The 19,653-nt window shown below is 48.8% G+C and overlaps 1 protein-coding gene across 1 annotated transcript; it reads left to right on the top strand.

Moving 5' to 3' along the window:
• Positions 1-1,461: 1,461 nt before the first annotated feature.
• SCLY (selenocysteine lyase) lies at positions 1,462-18,956 on the top strand. Its single transcript, XM_081813282.1, has 8 exons — positions 1,462-2,001; positions 2,351-2,515; positions 3,441-3,547; positions 12,142-12,178; positions 14,464-14,547; positions 15,055-15,157; positions 16,278-16,353; positions 17,847-18,956. Exons 1-8 carry the CDS (start codon positions 1,969-1,971, stop codon positions 17,998-18,000), a joined length of 759 nt encoding a protein of 252 aa, XP_081669408.1. The 5' UTR covers positions 1,462-1,968; the 3' UTR covers positions 18,001-18,956.
• The last annotated feature ends 697 nt before the right edge of the window (positions 18,957-19,653 follow it).

The following is a 19,653-nucleotide window of genomic DNA, read 5'->3' as shown; positions in this document are numbered from 1 at the left end:
GCCCGCAATCTACAGATTTAATGCAATCTCTAGCAAAATACCAGTAGCATTTTTCACAGAACTAGAACAAACAATCCTAAAATTTGTATGGAACCACAAAAGACCCCTAATAGACAAAAGAATCTTGAAAAAGAAGAACAAAACTGGAGGTATCACAATCCCAGATTTCAAGATACACTACAAAGTTGAAGTAATCAAAACGGTATGGTACTGGCACAAAAATACACACATAGATCAATGGAACAGAATAGAAAACCCAGAAATAAACCCACAATTATATGGTCAATTAATCTTCGACAAAGCAGAAAAGAATATGCAATGGGAAAAAGTCTCTTCAACAAATGGTGTTGGGGAAATTGGACAGCTACATGCAAAAGAATGACACTGGACCACTTCCTTACATGCTGTGCCAAAATAAACTCAAAATGGATTAAAGACCTAAATGTGAGACCCAAAACCATAAAAATCCTAGAAGAGAGAGCAGTCAGTAATTTCTTTGACGTGGGCATAGCAGGTTCTTTCAAGGTATGTCCCCTTAGGCAAGAAAAACAAAAGCGAAAATAAACTATTGGGACTACATCAAAATAAAAAGCTTTTGCACAGCGAAGGAAACAATAAACAAAACAAAAAGACAACCTACTGAATGGGAGGAGGTATTAGCAAATGACATCTGATAAAAGGTTAATATCCAAAATATATAAAGAACTCATACAATTCAGCACCAAAAAAATCAAATAATCCAATTAAAAAATGAACAGACATTTCTCTAAAGAAGACATCCAGATGGCCAACAGACACGTGAAAAGATGCTCAACATCACTCATCACCAGGGAAATGCAAATCAAAACTACAATGAGATGTCACTTCACGCCTGCCAGAATAGCTAATATCAAAAACACAAGAAACAAGTGTTGGCAAGGATGTGCACTGTTGGCGGGAATGCACACTGGTGCAGCCACTGTGGAAAACAGTATGGAGGTTCCTCAAAAAATTAAAAGTAGCATTACCATATGATCCAGTAATCACACTACTGGGTATTTACCTAAAGACTATGAAAACACTAATTTGAAAAGATATAAGCACCCCTATGTTTATTGCAGCATTGTTTACCATAGCAAAGACATGGAAGCAACCCAAGTGCCCATTGATAGATGGAAGAAGAAGAAGAAGAAGATAGATGATGATGTATATAATGGAATATTACTCAGCCATAAAAAGAATGAAATCTTGCCATTTGCAACAACATGGATAGATCTAGAGAGTATAATGCTAAGTGAAATAAGTCAGAGAAAGATAAATAGCATATGGTTTCATTCATATGTGAAATTTAGTTAAGAAAATGAGCAAATTAAAAAAGAGACAAACCAAAAACCAGACTTAAATATAGAAAATACAGTGATGGTTACCAGAGGGCATGTGGGTGGGGGGATGGGGGAAACAGGTGATGGAATTAGTAGTAGATTTACCATGATGAGCAGTGAGTAATGGATAGATGTGTTGAATCACTATATTGTAGACCCAAAACTAATATAACACCATATGTTAATTATACTGGAATTAAAATAAAATTTTTGAAAAATAGATGCTCATGAACTAAGAGTGTATTACCTCCTTGTGGGCCCCTCAGCAGCAGAATGGAGAGTGTGTTCCACAGAACAAACTCAGCAACTGAAGCTGCTTTAAAGGAGCATTCACATTGGCTATATCCATGTGCTGTGATGAAGGGTGGCTTATATTCCTTATAGTTTTCTGAACTTTTACAATAAATTACTTTTTAAATATGGAAAATACTTTTGTTAAGCTGTATCTAAATGAACTTTCAAAGAGGTTATTTTATAAGATTAACCTTGGTATGTGTGTTTTTTTCCCTCAGCAGTCACCTTTGTGCCAGTATCCAAGGTGAATGGGCAGGTGGAGGTTGAGGACATCCTGGCAGCTGTCTGCCCGGCCACGTGCCTCGTGACTATCATGCTGGCCAATAACGAGACTGGTGTCATTATGGTGAGTTACTTACCCTTTTAAGAAAATCTAGTGAGGAATGAAGGGGGCCCAGACTCTGCTTGATATTCTCATGCATCTCACCTGGGGCCTCTTCTTTTCTTTCTCCTTCTTCTTCATCTTCATCTTCATCATTTTTGTCTTCATCATTGTCTTCATCTTCCTTCTTCCTTCCTTCCTCCTCCTTCCTTCCTCCTCCCTCCTCCCTCTTTCCTCCTCCCTCCTCCTCTTCCCCCCTTCCTCCTCCCTCCTTCCTCCTCCTACTCTCCTCAGTAATGACTCCTTATTTCTTTCATTCAGTTTTCATGAAATCAAAGAGACATACTCAATTGTTTATTTTTCCCTACTTCAGCCCATCTCTGAAATCAGTCAGCGAATTAAAGCCCTGAACCAGAAGCGGGTAGCTTCCGGGCTGCCGGTCATTCTGCTACACACAGATGCAGCACAGGCCCTGGGGAAACGGCACGTGGATGTGGAGGACCTGGGTGTGGACTTCCTGACCATCGTTGGGCACAAGGTGCGTCCACAGAGGCTTCCTTCCTTCCATGACCTCAAGGCTCACCTTAGAGCAGAGCCCACGGCACCACTGATCATCCATTTGTTGTCCAGTGCTGTCGGGGGACACAGTGGTGCAATTTGCAGCCCCCACTGTCACAAGCTGAAGAAGGAGAGACCAGCAGCACCCCAACTTGAGACAGGAGGGGGTGGACAGGCAGGGCTGTGGAAGGACCTAGAGGCCTCAGGTGAGACATAAGGCAGGTGGCTTCAGCCAGATATTGAGTGTTCTTTGCAGTGGGCAGAGAGCTCCTGTAGACCCCTCATCAGCCCACACTTATGCCCCCACCCCAAGGATGGAAGATGTGAGATTCAAGATGTTGCTTTCTCTAACTTGATTTAAAGTGCAGCTCCTGATTGCAAAGGTTTTGTTTTACCAGCTCTTACCTTAAATGTGGAAGAGAGGAAACAGTAGTGAGGACCCTTCTGAGACTTCACTCATCTTTCTGGCAGCTGACTAGAACCTGAAATATTTGTAGTCCTCTACATTGAAGCATGGTGCTCAGCTAGTTTCCAAAGGAGCACGTGTGCTGACCCGACACTGTGGCATTTAATGATTTTTGCAAAATGTCTGTTTGAAAACATGGAGTCATACCCAGGAAAAGCCCTTGGCAATCTCTAGTTCCAGCCACTCTCCTTTTATAAATTCTGTTCTGTGATGTGCAGTCAAGCTCTGCTGCCCCAGGCTAGGAACAAGAGTCCAGGCTCTGCCCTGCACCCCCAAGGCTTTTGTGTCTCTGACATGTCCAGAGTGGTGATGGGTAGCACAAGCTGTGGGACCCATGGGTTACAGAGTATTTCTCTGTGTGCCTCTAAGCACTCAGCACGCATACAGAGTAGTAACTCAGAAGGTTCTTGCTGAATAAATGACTGACTTTTCCTTTCAGTTCTATGGTCCCAGGATTGGAGCACTTTATGTCCGAGGGCTTGGTGAACTTACCCCTCTGTACCCTATGCTGTTTGGAGGTGGACAAGAACGGAATTTCAGGCCAGGGTAAGATAGAAGGTTAACGAAGTCTCTGGCCTACTGACCATCCTGTTGGTCTGTAGGGCAGTAACTTTTCTTTGTCTCTTAGAAGAACTGTAATAGCACATTCTACCTCACTACGGAGTCAGAATTTGCTGCACTGATAGATTCTGCCCATTCACAGATCTTCACTTTCTATGGGGATGATTCAAAGCTGGAGCCTCCTGGCTGAGATGTGCTGCTCTTCTCATGAGGGTGGGATGAGCAGGGTTGCACAGTAGCACCTGGCTTCCTTTCTGATAGCTCCTGTGTCCCTGCGATAGAAGCTGATACTGTGACCAGGGAAGGAGGTGGTACCAACTATCAGAAATTCTAACAAGAAGGAGAAAAGGAACAACATGGTAGTGGGTTCCCTGGGTTTTCTTTTGCCTCCTTTATCCCTGACTTAGAGCTGATGAAGCCTGTAACTCAGAAACACTAATGAAGGCAGAAAAAAAAAAACGTCCAACCAAAGCCAGCTCTCACTAGACAGTGGACCAGGAATAGGATAGCCTACCTAGCAAGACGGAGAACTTTTAGACAATACCCACTTTACTCTGGCCAGTCACCACATGGTAAACTGCTGCCATCCCCACCTGAGCCAGCAAAGGCAGGACAGGGAGCCCAAGACTTCCACCTGCACAGCCTGTGACAAGATCTTCTCATCTTGTGTCAGAGGGGGCCTAGTAGGGAGCCAGTAATGAGGTACCCTCACCGTGGTGTCCATGGAGACCACCAGGGCTTCCACCCACAGCTTTACTGACAAGGTGTGTCCTCCCCTTGCATGTTGACACAGGCTGAGTAGGGAACCCAGATTCCCACCTTCACCTGGCAGCAAGGAGCTGGCATACTCCTTCCCCTGCCACAGCAGTGTCAAAAGAAGCCAGCTAAAACAGAAGGGTTAAGTAACATCCAGATTCTCATAACATAATATGAAAATATCCAGGTTTCCATTGAGAACCACTCATTGTATCAAGAACAAAAAAGATCTTAAATTGAACAAAAAAAAAAAGAATAGATTCCAGTGCTGACACTGAGATGACAAAGATGTCAGAATTATCTGACAAAGATTTTAAGGCAACACAAGAAAAATGCTTCAACGAGCAATTATGAACACAGTTGAAATGCATGAAAGTGCCAACAAGGACAAAGAAGATATAAAGAAGAACTAAGTGGAAATTTTAGAACTAAAAACAACAGCAACCAAAGTAAGTGCAATGGATGGGCTCACCAGCAACAGAGGAAAGAACCCGCGAACTGAAAGAGAACGATAGAATTATCCAATCTAAGCAACAGGGAGGATCTAGACTGGGGAAAAAACCACACCTCAGGGACATTGTGGGGACTATAGGAGAAGATCTAACAGTCATTTCATTGACATCCTAGGAAAAGAGGAGAAAAGGTGGGATGAAAAAGAACTCGAAAAAATAATGGCTGAAAACTTCCCAAATTTGGCAAGAGACATAAACCTACAGATTCAAGAAGCTAAAGAAACCCCAAGCAGGATAAACCAAAAGAAATCCATGCCAATGCACACAGTTAAACTTCTGAAAATGAAAGGCAAAGAAAAATCTTGGAAGCAGCCAGAGGAAAAAATGACACCTTTCCTACAGGGTAAAAATAATTCAAATAGCAGTGTATTTCTCATCAGAAACCATGGAGACCAGAAGGAAGTGATGCAGTATTTTGCAAGTGTTGAAAGCATTGTCAAGCCAGAATCCTATATGCAGCAGAAATAGCCTCCAGGAATAAAGGGAAAATCAAGACATTCTCAAATAAAGGCAAACTAACAGAATTTGTCACCAGAAGACCTATGCTAAAAATTACTAAAGGAAGTTCTTTAAACAGAAAGGAAATAGTAAAAAAAGGAAACTGGGAACATCAAAAGAAAGAAAGAGCAGTGTAAGCAAAGTATGGGTAAATAAAATAGGCTTTTCTCTTGAGTTTTTGAACTTATATTTGATGGCTTAAGCAAAAATTATAGCACTGTATGATGTGGTTCCAAATATATGTGGAAGAAAAATTTAAGATACTTATAAATGGAGGAGGACTAAAAGGATGTAAAAGGAGATAAGGTTTCTGTTCATTTGAACTTCTGAAAAATGTTCAAATAACCCACTGAGAGGTAGGAAGAAGAAAACAGAGAAATAAAAAAACAGAACAAACAAACAAAATTTTTAATGGGCGACCTAAACCCTAACATTAATTACATTAAATATAAATGGTCTGAATACAGCAATAGACAGAGATTGGCAGAGTGAATTTTTTTTAAAAATTGACCCAACTGGGGCACTTGGGTGGCTCAGTCAGTTAAGTGTCTGACCCTTGGTTTCAGCTCAGGTTGTGGTCTCATGAGTTGTGAGATTGAGCCCACGTCAGGCTCCATGCTCATCAGGGAGTCTGCTTAAGAGTCTCTCCCTCTGCCCTTCCCTTCACTTGCACTTGTGTGTATGTGCGCTCCTGTTCTCTCTAAATCTTAAAAGAAAAAAAAAATGACCCAACTGCAGTTGACCCTTGAACAATGCAGGGGTTAGTGGTGCCGATCCCCTGCACAGTTGAAAATCTGCATGTAACTTTTAACTCCATAAAACTTAACTGCTCATAGCCCCCTGTTGACTGGAAGTCTTACTGATAACATAAGCTGACAGTTAACACATATTTTGTATGTTATATGTATTATATACTATATTCTCACAATAAAGTATGCTAGCAAAAAGAAAACATTAAGACAATTATAAGGAGGAGAAAATACATTTACAGTACTATAAAAAATCTGCATGAAAGTGGACCCATGAAGTTCAAACTTGTGTTGTTCAAGGGTCAACTATATGTGGTACATATAAGAAACTCACCTCAAATATATTGATAGAGGGAGGTTGAATATTAAAAATGGAAAAATAGGTATCATATAAACATTAATCAAAGGAAAGCAGGAATGGCTATATATTAGATAAAGGAGACTCCAGAGCAGAGAAAATTACTGGAGCCACAAAGGGGACATTATGTAATGATAAGAGTCAGTCCACCAAGAATTCCTAGCTATCCTAAATGGTGATGGAGTACACAACAGAGCTGCAGAGTATGTGAGGCAAAAACATACTGAACTGAAAAGAGAAACAGACAAATCCACAATTACAGATGGAGACCACAATACCCTTCCCTCAACAATGAATACAACTAGATAAAAATCAACCAGGATACGGAAGAACTCAGTAACAGCCAACAACCAATAGGACCTAATTGAAGTGTTTAGAACATTTCACCCAACAACAGCAAAATACATATTCTTTACAAGTGCCACAGAATATACACTAAGATAGACCATGTCCTGTGTCATTAAACAAACCTCAACACATTTGAAGAACTGAAATCATACAGTGTTTTCTCATCACAGTGGAATCAAACCAGAAATCAATAACTAGAAGGTAGTGGGAAAATCTCCAAACACTTAGAAACAAACAACACACTTCTACATAAACCATGGGTCAAACAGGATTCCTCAAAAGAATTAAATACATCAAAATGAATGACAATGAAAATACACCTTATCAAAATTTGTGAGACAGCCAAAGCATGGCTGAAAGGGAAATTTATAGCACTGAATGTATATGTTAAAAAAGATGATGACTCGGGGCACCTAGATGGCTCAGTCACTTAAGCCTCTGACTTGATTTCAGCCCAGGTCATGATCTCAGTCAGGGTCATGAGATCAAGCCCTATGTTGGGCTCTGAGTTCAGTGGGGAGTCTGCTTGAGATTCTCTCTCTCCCTCTCCCTTTGCCCCTTCCCGACTCATGAGCACTCCCTAAATAAATAATCTTAATTTTAAAAAGATGATGACTCTGAAGTCAATAAGCTATCACCTGAAGAACTTAGAAAAAGAGCAAAATAACCCCAAAGTAAACATAAGGAAATACTAAAGAACAGAAATTAGTGAAATTGAAAACAAAAATAATTTTTTAAAGATTTTATTTATTTGTTTTTAGTGAGAGAGAGCGAGAGCAGGGGGAGGAGTAGAGGGAGAGGGAGAGAGAGAATCTCTGCTTAGTGCAGAACCTGTTGGAAGGCTTGATCCCATGACCCTGAGATCATGACCTGAGCCAAAATCAAAAGTCAGGTGCTGAACCAATTGAGTCACCCAGGCACCCTGCAAACAAAAATATTTTTTAAAAAAATAATTGAAACAAAGAAATAGCCTTTTAAAAATATTGATAAAACTGACAAATCTCTCACAGTATTGTACACCTGAAACTAATATAACACTGTATGTTAAGAATACTGGAATTAAAAGAAAAAATAAATTAAAAAAAAACAAACCTGACAAACTTCTAGTAAGACTGACAAAAAATTGCCAGTATCAAATTTGACAATTCAGATGAAGTGGAATACTTCATCAAAAAACAAATTACCACAGCTCACCTAATAGGAGACTTGATCATTTAAATATCTTTATAACTATTAGGAAAAGGAAATTAATTTTGTAATTTTAAAACTCCTCAAAAAGAAATCTCCAGGCCCAGGTAGTTTCACAGGAAAATTCTACCAAACACTTAAAGAATTAACACCATTCTGTGCAGTCTCTTCCCGAAAAATAGGTGGAGGGAACATTTCCCTGGTTCATTTTATGAATTTATACCAAAACCAGACAAAGATGGTACAGAACAATAAAACTATGGACCAAATATCTCTCATGAATTTAGATGCAGAAGTCTTTAACAAGGGGCGCCTGGGTGGCTCAGTTGGTTAAACGACTGCCTTCGGCTCAGATCATGATCCTGGAGTCCCAGGATCGAGTCCCGCATCGGGCTCCCTGCTCGGCAGGGAGTCTGCTTCTCCCTCTGACCCTCCTCCCTTTCATGCTCTCTGTCTCTCATTCTCTCTCTCTCAAATAAATAAATAAAATCTTTAAAAAAAAAGAAGTCTTTAACAAAATATTAGCAAATGGAATTCAGCAATATATAAAAATAATATATACACCATGATGGAGTTTGTTCCAGGGATGCAAGGCTGTTTCAGTATTCCAAAATCAATCAATGTAAGGTAGCATATTAAAGAAGAAAAATTGGGGCGCCTGGGTGGCTCAGTCGGTTGAGCGTCTGACCCTTGATCTCAGCTCAGGTCTTGATCTAGGATCGTGAGTTCAGGCCCTGTGCTGGGCTCCACACTGGGCATGAAGCCTACTTAAAAACAAAGAAGAAGAAAAATAACATAATTTAATGCATAAAAAAGTATTTAATAAAATTCAACATTCATTCATTAAAAACTCTCACAATATGACTAGAGGAGAACTTCTTCAGCTTGAAAAGAGCATTTACAAAAAAACCTACCGCCAACATCACGCTCAGCAGCGAAGGCCTGAATGTTCTACTCCTATGACGGAACAAGATGAGGATGTCCACTCTCACTTCTTTTTCAGCAGTGCCGGAAGTTCAAGTCCGTGCAGAAGGCAAGCAAAGGAAATATAAGGAATACAGATTGGAAAGGAAGTGGTAAAACTGCCCCTTTTTGTAGATCACATGATGGCCTCTGTAGAAAATCCCAAGGAACAGATAAGAAAACTCCTAGGACTGATGAGTGAATTCAGCAAGATCATAGGTTACAAGATAAGCATACAAAAATTGATTGTATTTCTGTATATTGGTAATGAATGTATGAACAACAAAATTAAAAATACAGTACCATTTATAATCACTCAGAAATACTCAGATATAAGACTTGTAAGCTGACAACTATTAATGTGGCTAAAAGAAAGCAAAGATCTAAATATGTGGAGAGACATGCTATGTTCATGGATCAAAAGACTCAATATAGTAAAGGTCAGTTCTCCCCAAATTGATATCTCAGTTTAGCCCAATTTCTATCAAAAGCCCAGCAAGTAGACCAATGGAACAGAATAGATACAACCAGAAATATGCCCAAATGACTTTTGACAAAGATACAGAAGTAACTTGGTGGAGGAAAGACACTCTCAGCAGATGGTACTGGAGCAATTAGACATCGTTACGCAGACGACAAACCTCAGCCTAAGTCTCACAGCTTGTAAAATACTAATTCAGGATACATGATGAACTTAAATGTGAAATAAAACTATAAAACTTTTAGGGAAAAAAAAAAACAGGAAAACATCTTCAGGCTCTAGGCCTCAGCAAAGAGATCTCAGACTTGATACCAAAAGCATCCATAAAAGGAAAAGTTGATAATTGAACTTCATCAAAATTTAAACCTTTCTCCCTGCAAAACAATTTGTTAAGAGGATGAAAAGACAAGCTGTGCACTAGAATATGTCCTCAAAGGACTAGTATCTAGAATACATAAAGAAAACTCTCAAAATTCAACAGCCAAAACCCCCAAACAATTCAGTCAAAAAATGGGCAAAAGACACTCACAGACATTTCACCAAAAAGGATACACAGATAGCAAATAAGCACATGAAAAGATACTGAACATTTTTAGCTATTAGGGAAATGCAAATTAAAACCACAATGAGACATCACACCTACCAGAACGGCTAAGACAAAAACTAGAGACAACGCGGAGTGCTGTTGAGGATGCAGAGACTCAGCTTCACTCATACATGGCCAGGGGGGTAGAAATGGGACAGCTGCTCTGGAAAACAGCCTGGCATTGTCTCTTAAAACTAGATTTGTGCCCACCACACAACCTAGGAATTTCACTCCTAGACACTTATCCCAGAGAAATGCAGACTTACGTTCCCACAAAAGCCTGGACACAGGTGTGTCTAGCAGCTTTCTTCGCAATGGCCACAAAGTGCAGGGAGCTCAGCTATCCTGTAACGAGTGGCTGGCACACTGTGCGTGGACACTACTCAGTCATGGAAAGGGATTAGCTGTTGATACACACAGCCGCCTGCAAGGAACGTCTAGAGAATTATGCTGAATGAAACAAGCCAATCCCCCAGAATTATAACTGATTCCATTTATAGAACATTCTTGAAGTGACGGAATTAGAGATGGAGAACAGGTTAGCAGCTGCCCGGGGCTAAGGAAGGGATGGGACCCAAGGCAAGCAGGTCTGGTTATAAAAGGCCAACAGGAGGGACCTTGGTGGTGGTGGAAATGTTCTGTATCTTATCCACATCCTGGTTGTGATCTTGTACGACAGTGTTACTGGGAAGCTGAGTAATAGGTACACAGAATGTCTCTACATTGTTTCTTATAACCACGTATGAATCTACATTATCTTTAAAACAAAGTTTAATTAAAAGAAGAAGAAGAGGTAGAACATCATGTGTTCGGGAAGCCCTAATAGGGTAGCTCAGTATGTGAACTGGGAGTGGGAAGCAGGGTTTGCATGACTCCAGAAGGAAGCAGAGGAGGCTGACCAAATGCTCGGGGTGGACGGGGGGCGTGCGGGGCGGCGGTGGGGAGACAGGCTCCAGGTTCTACACAGGGTCCCGGCTCCTCCACCTGGGCAGCGCCTCTTGCCACTCACAGGGCATAGACCTTGAGAGATGCTCTTGGTCCGGCCGTGCGGTCCCACAGATGAGGGGGGTGAGGCCCGAAGAGGGGATGGCATTAGGATCCCACAGTGGTTGAGGAGGTGTGTAGGATAAGCTCAGACCTCTGGATTCTCCACGCAGAGCTCCTTGCTCTTCCCAGACCATCCCCAGGTGTCAGAGCCCGTCTCCGGGGACAGAACTGACCAATGAACTTGTCAAAGGGAGATCAGCAGGATCGCGTTACCTGTAATGCCTTGTGCTTCCTGTTTGCTTATCTGGTTATCTGTTGGTCAGCAGCGGCAGCCAGCTCCCAAGACTTAAGCAAACTTCAGCCAAAACTTAAAATTCAGAAAATTATGGGCACCTGGGTGGCTCAGTTGGTTGGGCGACTGCCTTCGGCTCAGGTCATGATCCTGGAGTCCCTGGATCGAGTCCTGCATCGGGCTCCCTGCTCGGCAGGGAGCCTGCTTCTGCCTCTGACCCTCCCCCTTCTCATGTGCTCTCTCTCTCTCATTCTCTCTGTCTCAAATAAATAAATTTTAAAAATCTTTAAAAAAAATTCAGAAAATTATTATGTTAGTGATTTATTTTGTTTTTCCTGAAAATAGAGTGAAGAGTTCTGTTTTCAGCTTGTTAGGTCTGAGGGAGAGCCTCCGGTCTTCAGGGGTCCTCCTGCCCTTTCCTGCACCCACACAATCTCTAGTAACCAACGACTCGTCCCACGGGACAGTTGAGAGGCTGCAGCTGAACGGTCAGCTGATGGGAACAGCGCAGAGCTGGGGTCTTTGGACCCCCACTGGGTTCGACAAGGGGGCCCTGGGCTCCGCAGCTGGAGGAGGGGTTTCTCCTGTGTAGGAAAAGGGCCCGGACAGAATTGTCCATGTGGACACCCAGCGTATGTTGCCCAAGGCGGGCCGTGTGGACGGTGAGTGGACCAGGAAGCTGGGCGTGAGGGTTTGGGGGCTGCAGCGCCATGGGGGCAAGCACATGGCACGTATTTAGGAAAGATGTGGGTGTGATTTTGTTTTCAGTTGAACCCATGACTTTCACAGACTGGATTCTGTCCTAGGACATTTGTTCATTGCTTTGCGTGGAAATAGGATTGAAACCCTTGTCTCTTACAGGACCGAGAACACGCCGATGATCGCCGGCCTTGGGAAGGTAAGCCCTGGTGAGCTTGGGCAGATGGAGCAGGCGCTTCGTCTCGTGTGTGGGAAAACCTGAGTCTTCCTCCAGCTGAGTCTCCTTTGCTCCCTCGTGCCCGCCACTCACACAACACTCCCAACCCCGGAGGTGGGTGTCGGGGGCAGGTTTCCACACAGAGCAGTTCTGTGACCCCAACTGGGCGTCCCACCATTGAACTCGATTCTGACACTGGCTACCTGGAGACAGGTCAGGGGCTCAGGCCCACAGGACTGCCCGCCCAGCACCCCTTCAGACACCAGACGTAAGTCCCATGTGTCACCTGTGTTTCTGACTGGCCAGTCCAAATATTAGAACCAGAGATCCTCCTGCTGTTCCTATCACTTAGGAAATTCCTGGAGTTTCGGGAGCTCAGTGCTGGGACCGGGGCAGAGACCTGTATACTTTCTATCCTCTTACAATCCATTCCCCCAGCGGCTTTACCAGGTATCCAGGGCCTTGGGGAGATCATGTTCATGGGCCCAATAAATGGACTGAGGTTAGAAAAAGCCTCAAATTGTATTTATCACCCCAGAGTGTACTTTTTGAGATCTGTAGAGTGGATTGATTGCTCGTGTTTAGCACTGACATGGAAAAGCTCTTTTCAAGCCTCTGCTGATATAAGAAATACAGTGACGTCTTTACAGCAGAGACCCACAGTCGGGCCCACGGGTGGCTTGTTCCCTGGGTCCGTCTCCACCCCCCAAGCCTTGGCTGTCCCACCTACAAGATGCAGCTTGTATGCAGCTTGATGGCAGCCCACCAGCTCACTGGCCCCTCAGCTCCAGCCTGCAGCTGCACCTCCCCCAGGTTCTCTGACCCTCCCTGACTCCCCACTGTCCTCCCTGCATGCAGTCTGGCCTTTCACACACCCAGCTTCACGAGGCCCCTCTTCCCTAGGTTAAGTCCAGGTGTCTTCCCGGCTTCCCACCACCCCTTTCTCTGTGTGCCTCCTAAAGAAGGGCCCCTCCTGCAGTCGTCCCCTCTGCCCGTCCTCCTGATCCTCTCCACTAGAACGTTATAGCCTCCACAGCCCTGCGACCTCCTCCCCTCCCTCCCATTCCTGACACCCAGTCTCACTCCTTTCTCTTCCCCGGAACTTGCAGAGGAGGCCCAGCCCCATGCACTGCTGCTGGCATGCCTCCCCCAGCTAGTTCCCCTCCGCCCTGGCCAGGCCTTGGCCTCTTCACCTGCTGGTGGGCCTCCCAGCACCATCCCAGCCTCCTCTCCACAGCTGCTCCCTCGTGGCACTCATCCTGTCCTGCAGCTCCACCAGCCTGTGCTCAGGGCTTTGAACTTGGCATCTCAGGGCAGGTCCTGACCTTTCTGAGAAACCCAGGTCCCCACCTGCTTACTTGACATTCCCTCTGGGCCCACGTGTGTGTCTCTCCTCCCTGGTTCCCCTCTCTCCCCATGGTGCCTCCTGCCATCCGGGACCTCACTTCAGAAATCTAGGCGGTGCCTTGGTCCCTCCTGGTCCTTGCCTACACTGATGAGCAGCCAGCCAGTCCTGTCTGTCCTGTCTCCACAATATATCGAGGTCTGCGTCTTGTGTGACTCTTGGACCAGGTCATCCGCATCTGTAGTCTGGACGCCTGCCTGCCGTGGTCCCTTCCATTCTCTGCACAGCACCCAGAATGGTTGTTACACATGCAAGTCAGGGCATCTCACCTCTTTCTCAAAACCTACATGCATTTGTGCCTTTGCACTTGGGTCCTGGCCCTGCCTGTCATGGGGACCTGGGGCCCTGTCCCCCTTGGTCACTCCATCCCAGGAGCGCACTTGCCCCTCCCTCTGCCATGGCCGTGAACACCCTAGGTCCACGCACTGTCACCTTCACATCTCCTACCCTGCGTGTCCCGCATGCCCCGCGCGCCCGTCAGAGCGCTCTCCCCAGTTGGTATGATGCTGTTCCCGCTTCCCTTCGGTCCTCGGTCTCCGGAATGGTTGTGCCTCGAGAACTGGGAGTGCTCTTTGCTCTTACGGGCAGTACCTGGTGCCTGGAGGTATCAGGAAGCGCCTGATAAAGTAAATTCCTGTTAAACAAGTGAAGGTAACTCTTCTCAAGCTCTGACCATGGCCCCTGCCACACGGTTGCACTCAGTAAATATTATCTATTCGAGATTTTCCAGGAAAAGAGCAGTTTGAAGAAATGTCACTTCTCTATCATCAGGAAATCTCACCTCTGCTCTTGAAGGCTGCTTTATTCTCCTTGTTTTATGACAATTGAACATGCTTTCTTGCGTTACCGTCCCTGTCCCCAGGCTGCTGAGCTGGTGACCAGGAATTGCGAGGCTTACGAGGCCCACATGAGAGATGTTCGTGACTACCTGGAGGAGCGGCTGGAGGTGAGCCTGGGGTTCGCGGGGTTCGGGGGGGCAGCCTGGAGTCTGGGGGGGCCCCAGCCTTCCTCCAGTGAGCTGAGGGTCAGGGGTGCCGCCCCAGGCAGCAGGCAGGACAAGGACGGGGGTTGTTTGAAACTCAGTCCAGGGATTCTGGGGACAGTCAGGGTAGAGGCTAGAGGACGGAAGCCTGGGTCAGGAGACCCCCCAAGTTGGGCTCTAGGTCAAGTGGCTGACCTTCATAAAGGCGTGATAGAAATGCAGCAGAGCTAGTGGACTTGATGATTGTATGGAGGAGAGTCACACGTATTCAGAATTTTTTTCTCCTGATTAACTTTGCTTTCTAGTCAGTCCCTATAACTATTATAGGCAGATGCTTATTGATGAACTAATTATTTTATGTGTCGAGGTTGAGATTTTGTTTTCCAGAAAAGGCTCGAGGTCAAACAGTTGGGGTGCAGAGGGGGGCTGTGTGTTTTGAAACTACCTCTGAAGACTTCATTGACTTTTCAGGCTGAATTTGGTAAGCAGAGAATCCATCTGAACAGCCAGTTTCCAGGGACTGAGCGACTCCCCAACACATGCAACTTTTCTATCCGGGGACCCCAGCTCCAAGGTGACGAGGGTCTCCCGGTCTCCGCATGGGGTGGTGGGCGCCGGAGGGAGCAGAGTGGCCCCCTAGGGCGGGTGTCCCCAGGAGGCCAGGCCGGTCTTGGCCGCTTCCCGCTCTCCCTGCCTGGGCTGTTGGTGCAGCGCTGGCCCCAAGCTGAGAGGGAAGGAGATGAGATGCACTAAATTTTAGGCTAGCTCATCCATTTCCATCAGCAAGTTTGACAAAACCTTTCACGAGGATAAGGGAAGGGAGAGGCAGTCAACTTTAAAATTTGGCTCAGAGTCAGGAGGAAGTGCACATGTGTGGGACTCGTTCCTGTGATAACTGCCTCCCGGCTGGAAACCATTGGGATTCCTGGAATCCAGAAGATAAAACATGGCTCACCCAGGGCCCTGGGGCCGAGTCCAGGGAAATGACCAGCCGAGCTTCACGGAGAGGAGATTCTGTGCCCTGAGCGTGAGGGAGGCACATTTGGGGAAGTTCCTGGGGGAGAGGGGTTGCTCCCCGTCTCGCTGGATGGCGCGAGGAGCGGCGTCTGCACCACGTACAGGCCCTGGGCAGGCGTCCCTGTGCCGGGGGTGGGACCCTGCGCTGGGCTGCAGTCTCGCTGTTTGCCGTGTGAAGGAGAGCTGCTCTGTCCTCTTCTCCGCTTTTGTGGGGACAGATGTATTCAGTGAGGCCCGTGCCCATTTCAGTGGATGGATTCTTTTAATTAAGTCAGTGGGTTTATTACTTTAATCTCTGTGCTTGTGAAAGAAGAGGGAAGTGTCCTCCCGCTTAATCAAAACAGCGCCCGAGTGTCTCCACCCTTAGAAAACTCATGTAAGTTTCAACGTCATTCCTGGGACAGCGAAGTATGCGGTAAGGCAGCTGATGAGGGCTCTGGGTGTCTCCCTCGGCAGTTGACCGGAAATAACATGTTCGAGGCCGGGTTTATGAGGCAGAATCGTGTCTGCGAGGAACCGTCTTTTCTGGATCCTGCTGCTCTGTGCGCTGGGATGAGAGGGGCCCGTGCGCTGGGCACGAGGGAGGGAGCCTCCACACTTGCGGGGGGAAGAGGACAGACGGGCAGCTGGGGCCCCGCCCGCGCTCTCCGCCTCAGCCTCGTGCCGTGTCTCCCCAGGCCGCGTGGTGCTGGCACAGTGCAGGACGCTGCTGGCTAGCGTGGGGGCTGCGTGCCACTCGGACCACGCGGATCGGTGAGTGCGCGCGCGCTGGGCCGCGCTGGGCCTGGGGCTTCCGGGGCTGCGCGGCCAACGGGGACACAAAACGTGACCAGACGTCACGGGGCCAAGGGGAGGAGGGGAAGCTGCAGCCTAAGGGGGGGCGGCGGGGAGGGGCAGGGCAGGCTGCGGGAGCTCCCTCTGTCCTCGGAAAGTGAGGGGCTTCGGGAGGTTGTGACAGCCGGGTTGGTTCCGGGTGGCCCCTGCCCGGTGCAGGAGGATGGCCGTGGCCGAGGCAGGAGGGGAGGGTGTGGGGCCCGGGCATCCGAGACTGGCCCGACCCCGGTGCAGGAAGAGCAGGGCTTCGGTTTCCCGCTCGCCGTGAGGGGGGGCCCGCAGAGGTGGGTGCAATCCCGGATGAGACAGCCGGGGCCCCACAAAGAGCCGAGCCATGGTCGGCAGCGGGCCGTCCGGGAGTCTGTGACTGGGGCTGTGGTGTGTGAGCACCTCAGGCCAGGGGGCTCCCGAGGGCCGGGTGGGCTCAGAGCTGTGCCAGGGAGGGCTGCACGAGGGAGGGTGAGGCCAGGAGCCGGCATGTGGCAGCCCGAGTGGCTGTCGCAGTGAGGCGACTGCAGGAGGAGGGCGCTCAGGTGGGCCACCACTCCCAGAAAGCTCCCCACAGCCCTCCAGAAAGGATCTGAGTGGCCCATTTCCCAGACGGGGAAGCTGAGGCAGGTGCAGTCTGTAGTCTCACCAGGCACAAGATGAGGGGGAGGGGAGGAGGCGCCTGAGGAGCTGTGCCCAGGGGCGCGGCTGGGAGGGGGCAGGTGTCCATGTGGCCCCTGCAAGGGTGGGAGGGGAGAGGGGTAGAGGCAGATGCTCACGGCTCTTGCGGAAAGTGGGGGTGCCCTCTGGAATGGGCAGGGGGCCAAGAGCTGTGGGCCCTGTCCCCTCTCTCCCCTGCGCTGCGGGGGCCTCTGGCACGGACCCTCGGGAACCACAGCGAGGGAAGTCCCCGCTCCCACCTAGGCCTGGGGACGGCTTTCAGGGGCTCTGTAATGTGACAGCGACCTTTGCTCTGCTGTTTCCACCCTGGGGCCTGTGTATGGGGGCCCCCACGGGCCCTTGAACCGCGCACCCTGCTGGGGATGGGAGAGCACCAGCACCGTCCCGAACACTGGCCTCGGGGTGTGAGAACCCTGCATCTCCTCCGAGACCCGCCCGCACTCCTCGAGGATCGGAAGCCCTGGAAGGTGGGGCTCGGCCTCACCGGACACAGCTCTCCCGGGGGCAGAGGGAACGTGCCGGGCGAGGCCGCAGTACCGTGCAGGAGTCCGAGCACGAGACCGTGGACCCGGAGGCCGGGGGCCTAGAGGTGTTTGGCAGAGAGGGGAGATGGGTCTACACAGCCCCATCCTGGGGAGCTGGTGGAGAGCAGGAGGGGCAGGGTCCCTTCCCCGAGCCCTGGGGAGCACAGAGAGCCCTTCCCCTCTGACAGCTGACAGGCTCTCCTCGCCCCCACCCCCCAGGCCGTCCCCGGTGCTGCTGAGCTGTGGCATTCCCTTCGACGTGGCCAGGAACGCACTCCGGCTCAGCGTGGGCCGCAGCAACACCAGGGCCGAGGTGGACCTCATCGTGCAGGACCTGAAGCAGGCCGTGGCCCAGCTGGAGGGTCAGGCCTAGTGCCCAGGGTGCCCCATAGGAAACCGTGCCGAGGGCCGTGCCAGAATGGCTCTCCTGATTTGTCCCAGTCTTAGTCTTGTCCCAGAGTGTCTGATGCGGAGATGGGTCAGTGGGTGTGTGTGCGCACACGTGCTCCGGGCCCCCTTCCTGTCCTCGGGTCAGTGGAGAGCCGGTCTGTCGGGCAGGCAGACCCCACAGGTGCTTCTAGGCCCAGGACACAAACCTGTGTGGGACTGTCCCCACCACCCCGCGGCGCAGGTTGAAGTGGAAACATTTCAGCTGTGTCAGTGCTCCCCTCTGGGGATTGGGGTGAGCCTGTTGTGAGTGCCACCTTCCTGGAAGGTGGCGTTTTTACCCAGAAGATAACATCCTAGTATTTACAAACCGTTGTCAGTTGCTACCATGAACATAGGAAACCTGATTTTTGCTGCAGTCATGGCCTCCCGTGCCTGTTGGCACCGAGGTCCGTCCGCCCGTGTTCTCCGATCTTGCTCTTGGCCCTTCCCAAGCCCTTCCGAGGTCAGGCCCTGCTCCCTGCTCTGTGTCCCCCCACTTCCCCGCCCCGCCTGACCTCTGCACTCAGCCTGCCAGCCACCCAGAGCCACCAGGCCCCACCGGCCTTTTCCCTGTGGTCATTTACTCAGGGTTCCAGCGCAGACGTGGGAGTCGGGGGGCGGCCGGGCTTATGTGACCCCGGCTCATTCCTGCGGTGGGAAATGAGTTTGTCCCTAGCTCCGCTGGCATGATGATGTTATTCCCAGATGGATTTTGCTATCCTTACCCTGCTCTGCGACGTCCTGATACACCCTGGACGGTGTGACTTACAGAGCTACTTCACGTAGCAGTGATTTCTTAATACACTTTTAACATGTGGTTTTAAGGTGCAAAGAACTACATGATGACATTGAAGAGACTGTTGTCAGAAATTAAGTGAATAAAATATTCCAATGCTGCTATTAGACGTTTATGGTTTCTCCGGGGGTCACCGATGTGTCGGAGCTGGCTGCAGAGCTGGTGTTGGAGGGGTGTGTAGTGACCCCAATTTATCGCTGTATGAGTAGGCTTCAGCTTAGGAAATTCAGCTTGACACTGTCTCTGCGAGTCCCTAGAAAGTGGGTCACTAAAGTAGCGTCCCGCTGCCTCCAGGCAGAGGCCATGCTGATCCCAGTCGGCCCAGGAAAAAGCCATGGGTGCCAGCTCCACTGAAGAGAAGAGTGTGGGACAAGAAGTGTGGCAGCCCTCAAGAAACCCCCTTGACCTTCAGCCGCAGCCCCAGAGACCCTCACTCGCCTCGGAGGCCTTCCTGTCCGGGGTTAGGGCCCTGGGCCCATGGCTGGCTCTGACAAGCTGCTGCTCCCCAGAGGTTTATGGAGCCTCCAAGGCCCAAGGCCAGCGCAGGGCCAGGATCTGGCATAGATCCCCCAGGAGGCAGGTGGGCCCTTGGCTCCGTGGGTGAAGACCTAGCCGGACTCCAGCGCACGTGGCCCTGAGTTCCCCAGAGAGGGCCCTCCTGTGGATGGGTCTGCCCTCCCATGAGAGGAGTCTCTCAGGTGGGCTCCCCCTGGGCCAGCACAGCCTCCGGGCTACAGCCCAGACGAGAGGAAGCAGATGCGGGGGAGCCTACTGCCTTCCTGGAAGGACCCTGGGGGCCGT

This window comes from Leptonychotes weddellii, chromosome 3, assembly GCF_054177405.1.
Source record: "Leptonychotes weddellii isolate Sample4059 chromosome 3, ASM5417740v2, whole genome shotgun sequence".
Classification (NCBI taxonomy): domain Eukaryota; kingdom Metazoa; phylum Chordata; class Mammalia; order Carnivora; family Phocidae; genus Leptonychotes; species Leptonychotes weddellii.
Note: the sequence above shows the minus strand (reverse complement) of the source record. Positions and strands in the feature narration are given on the sequence as shown.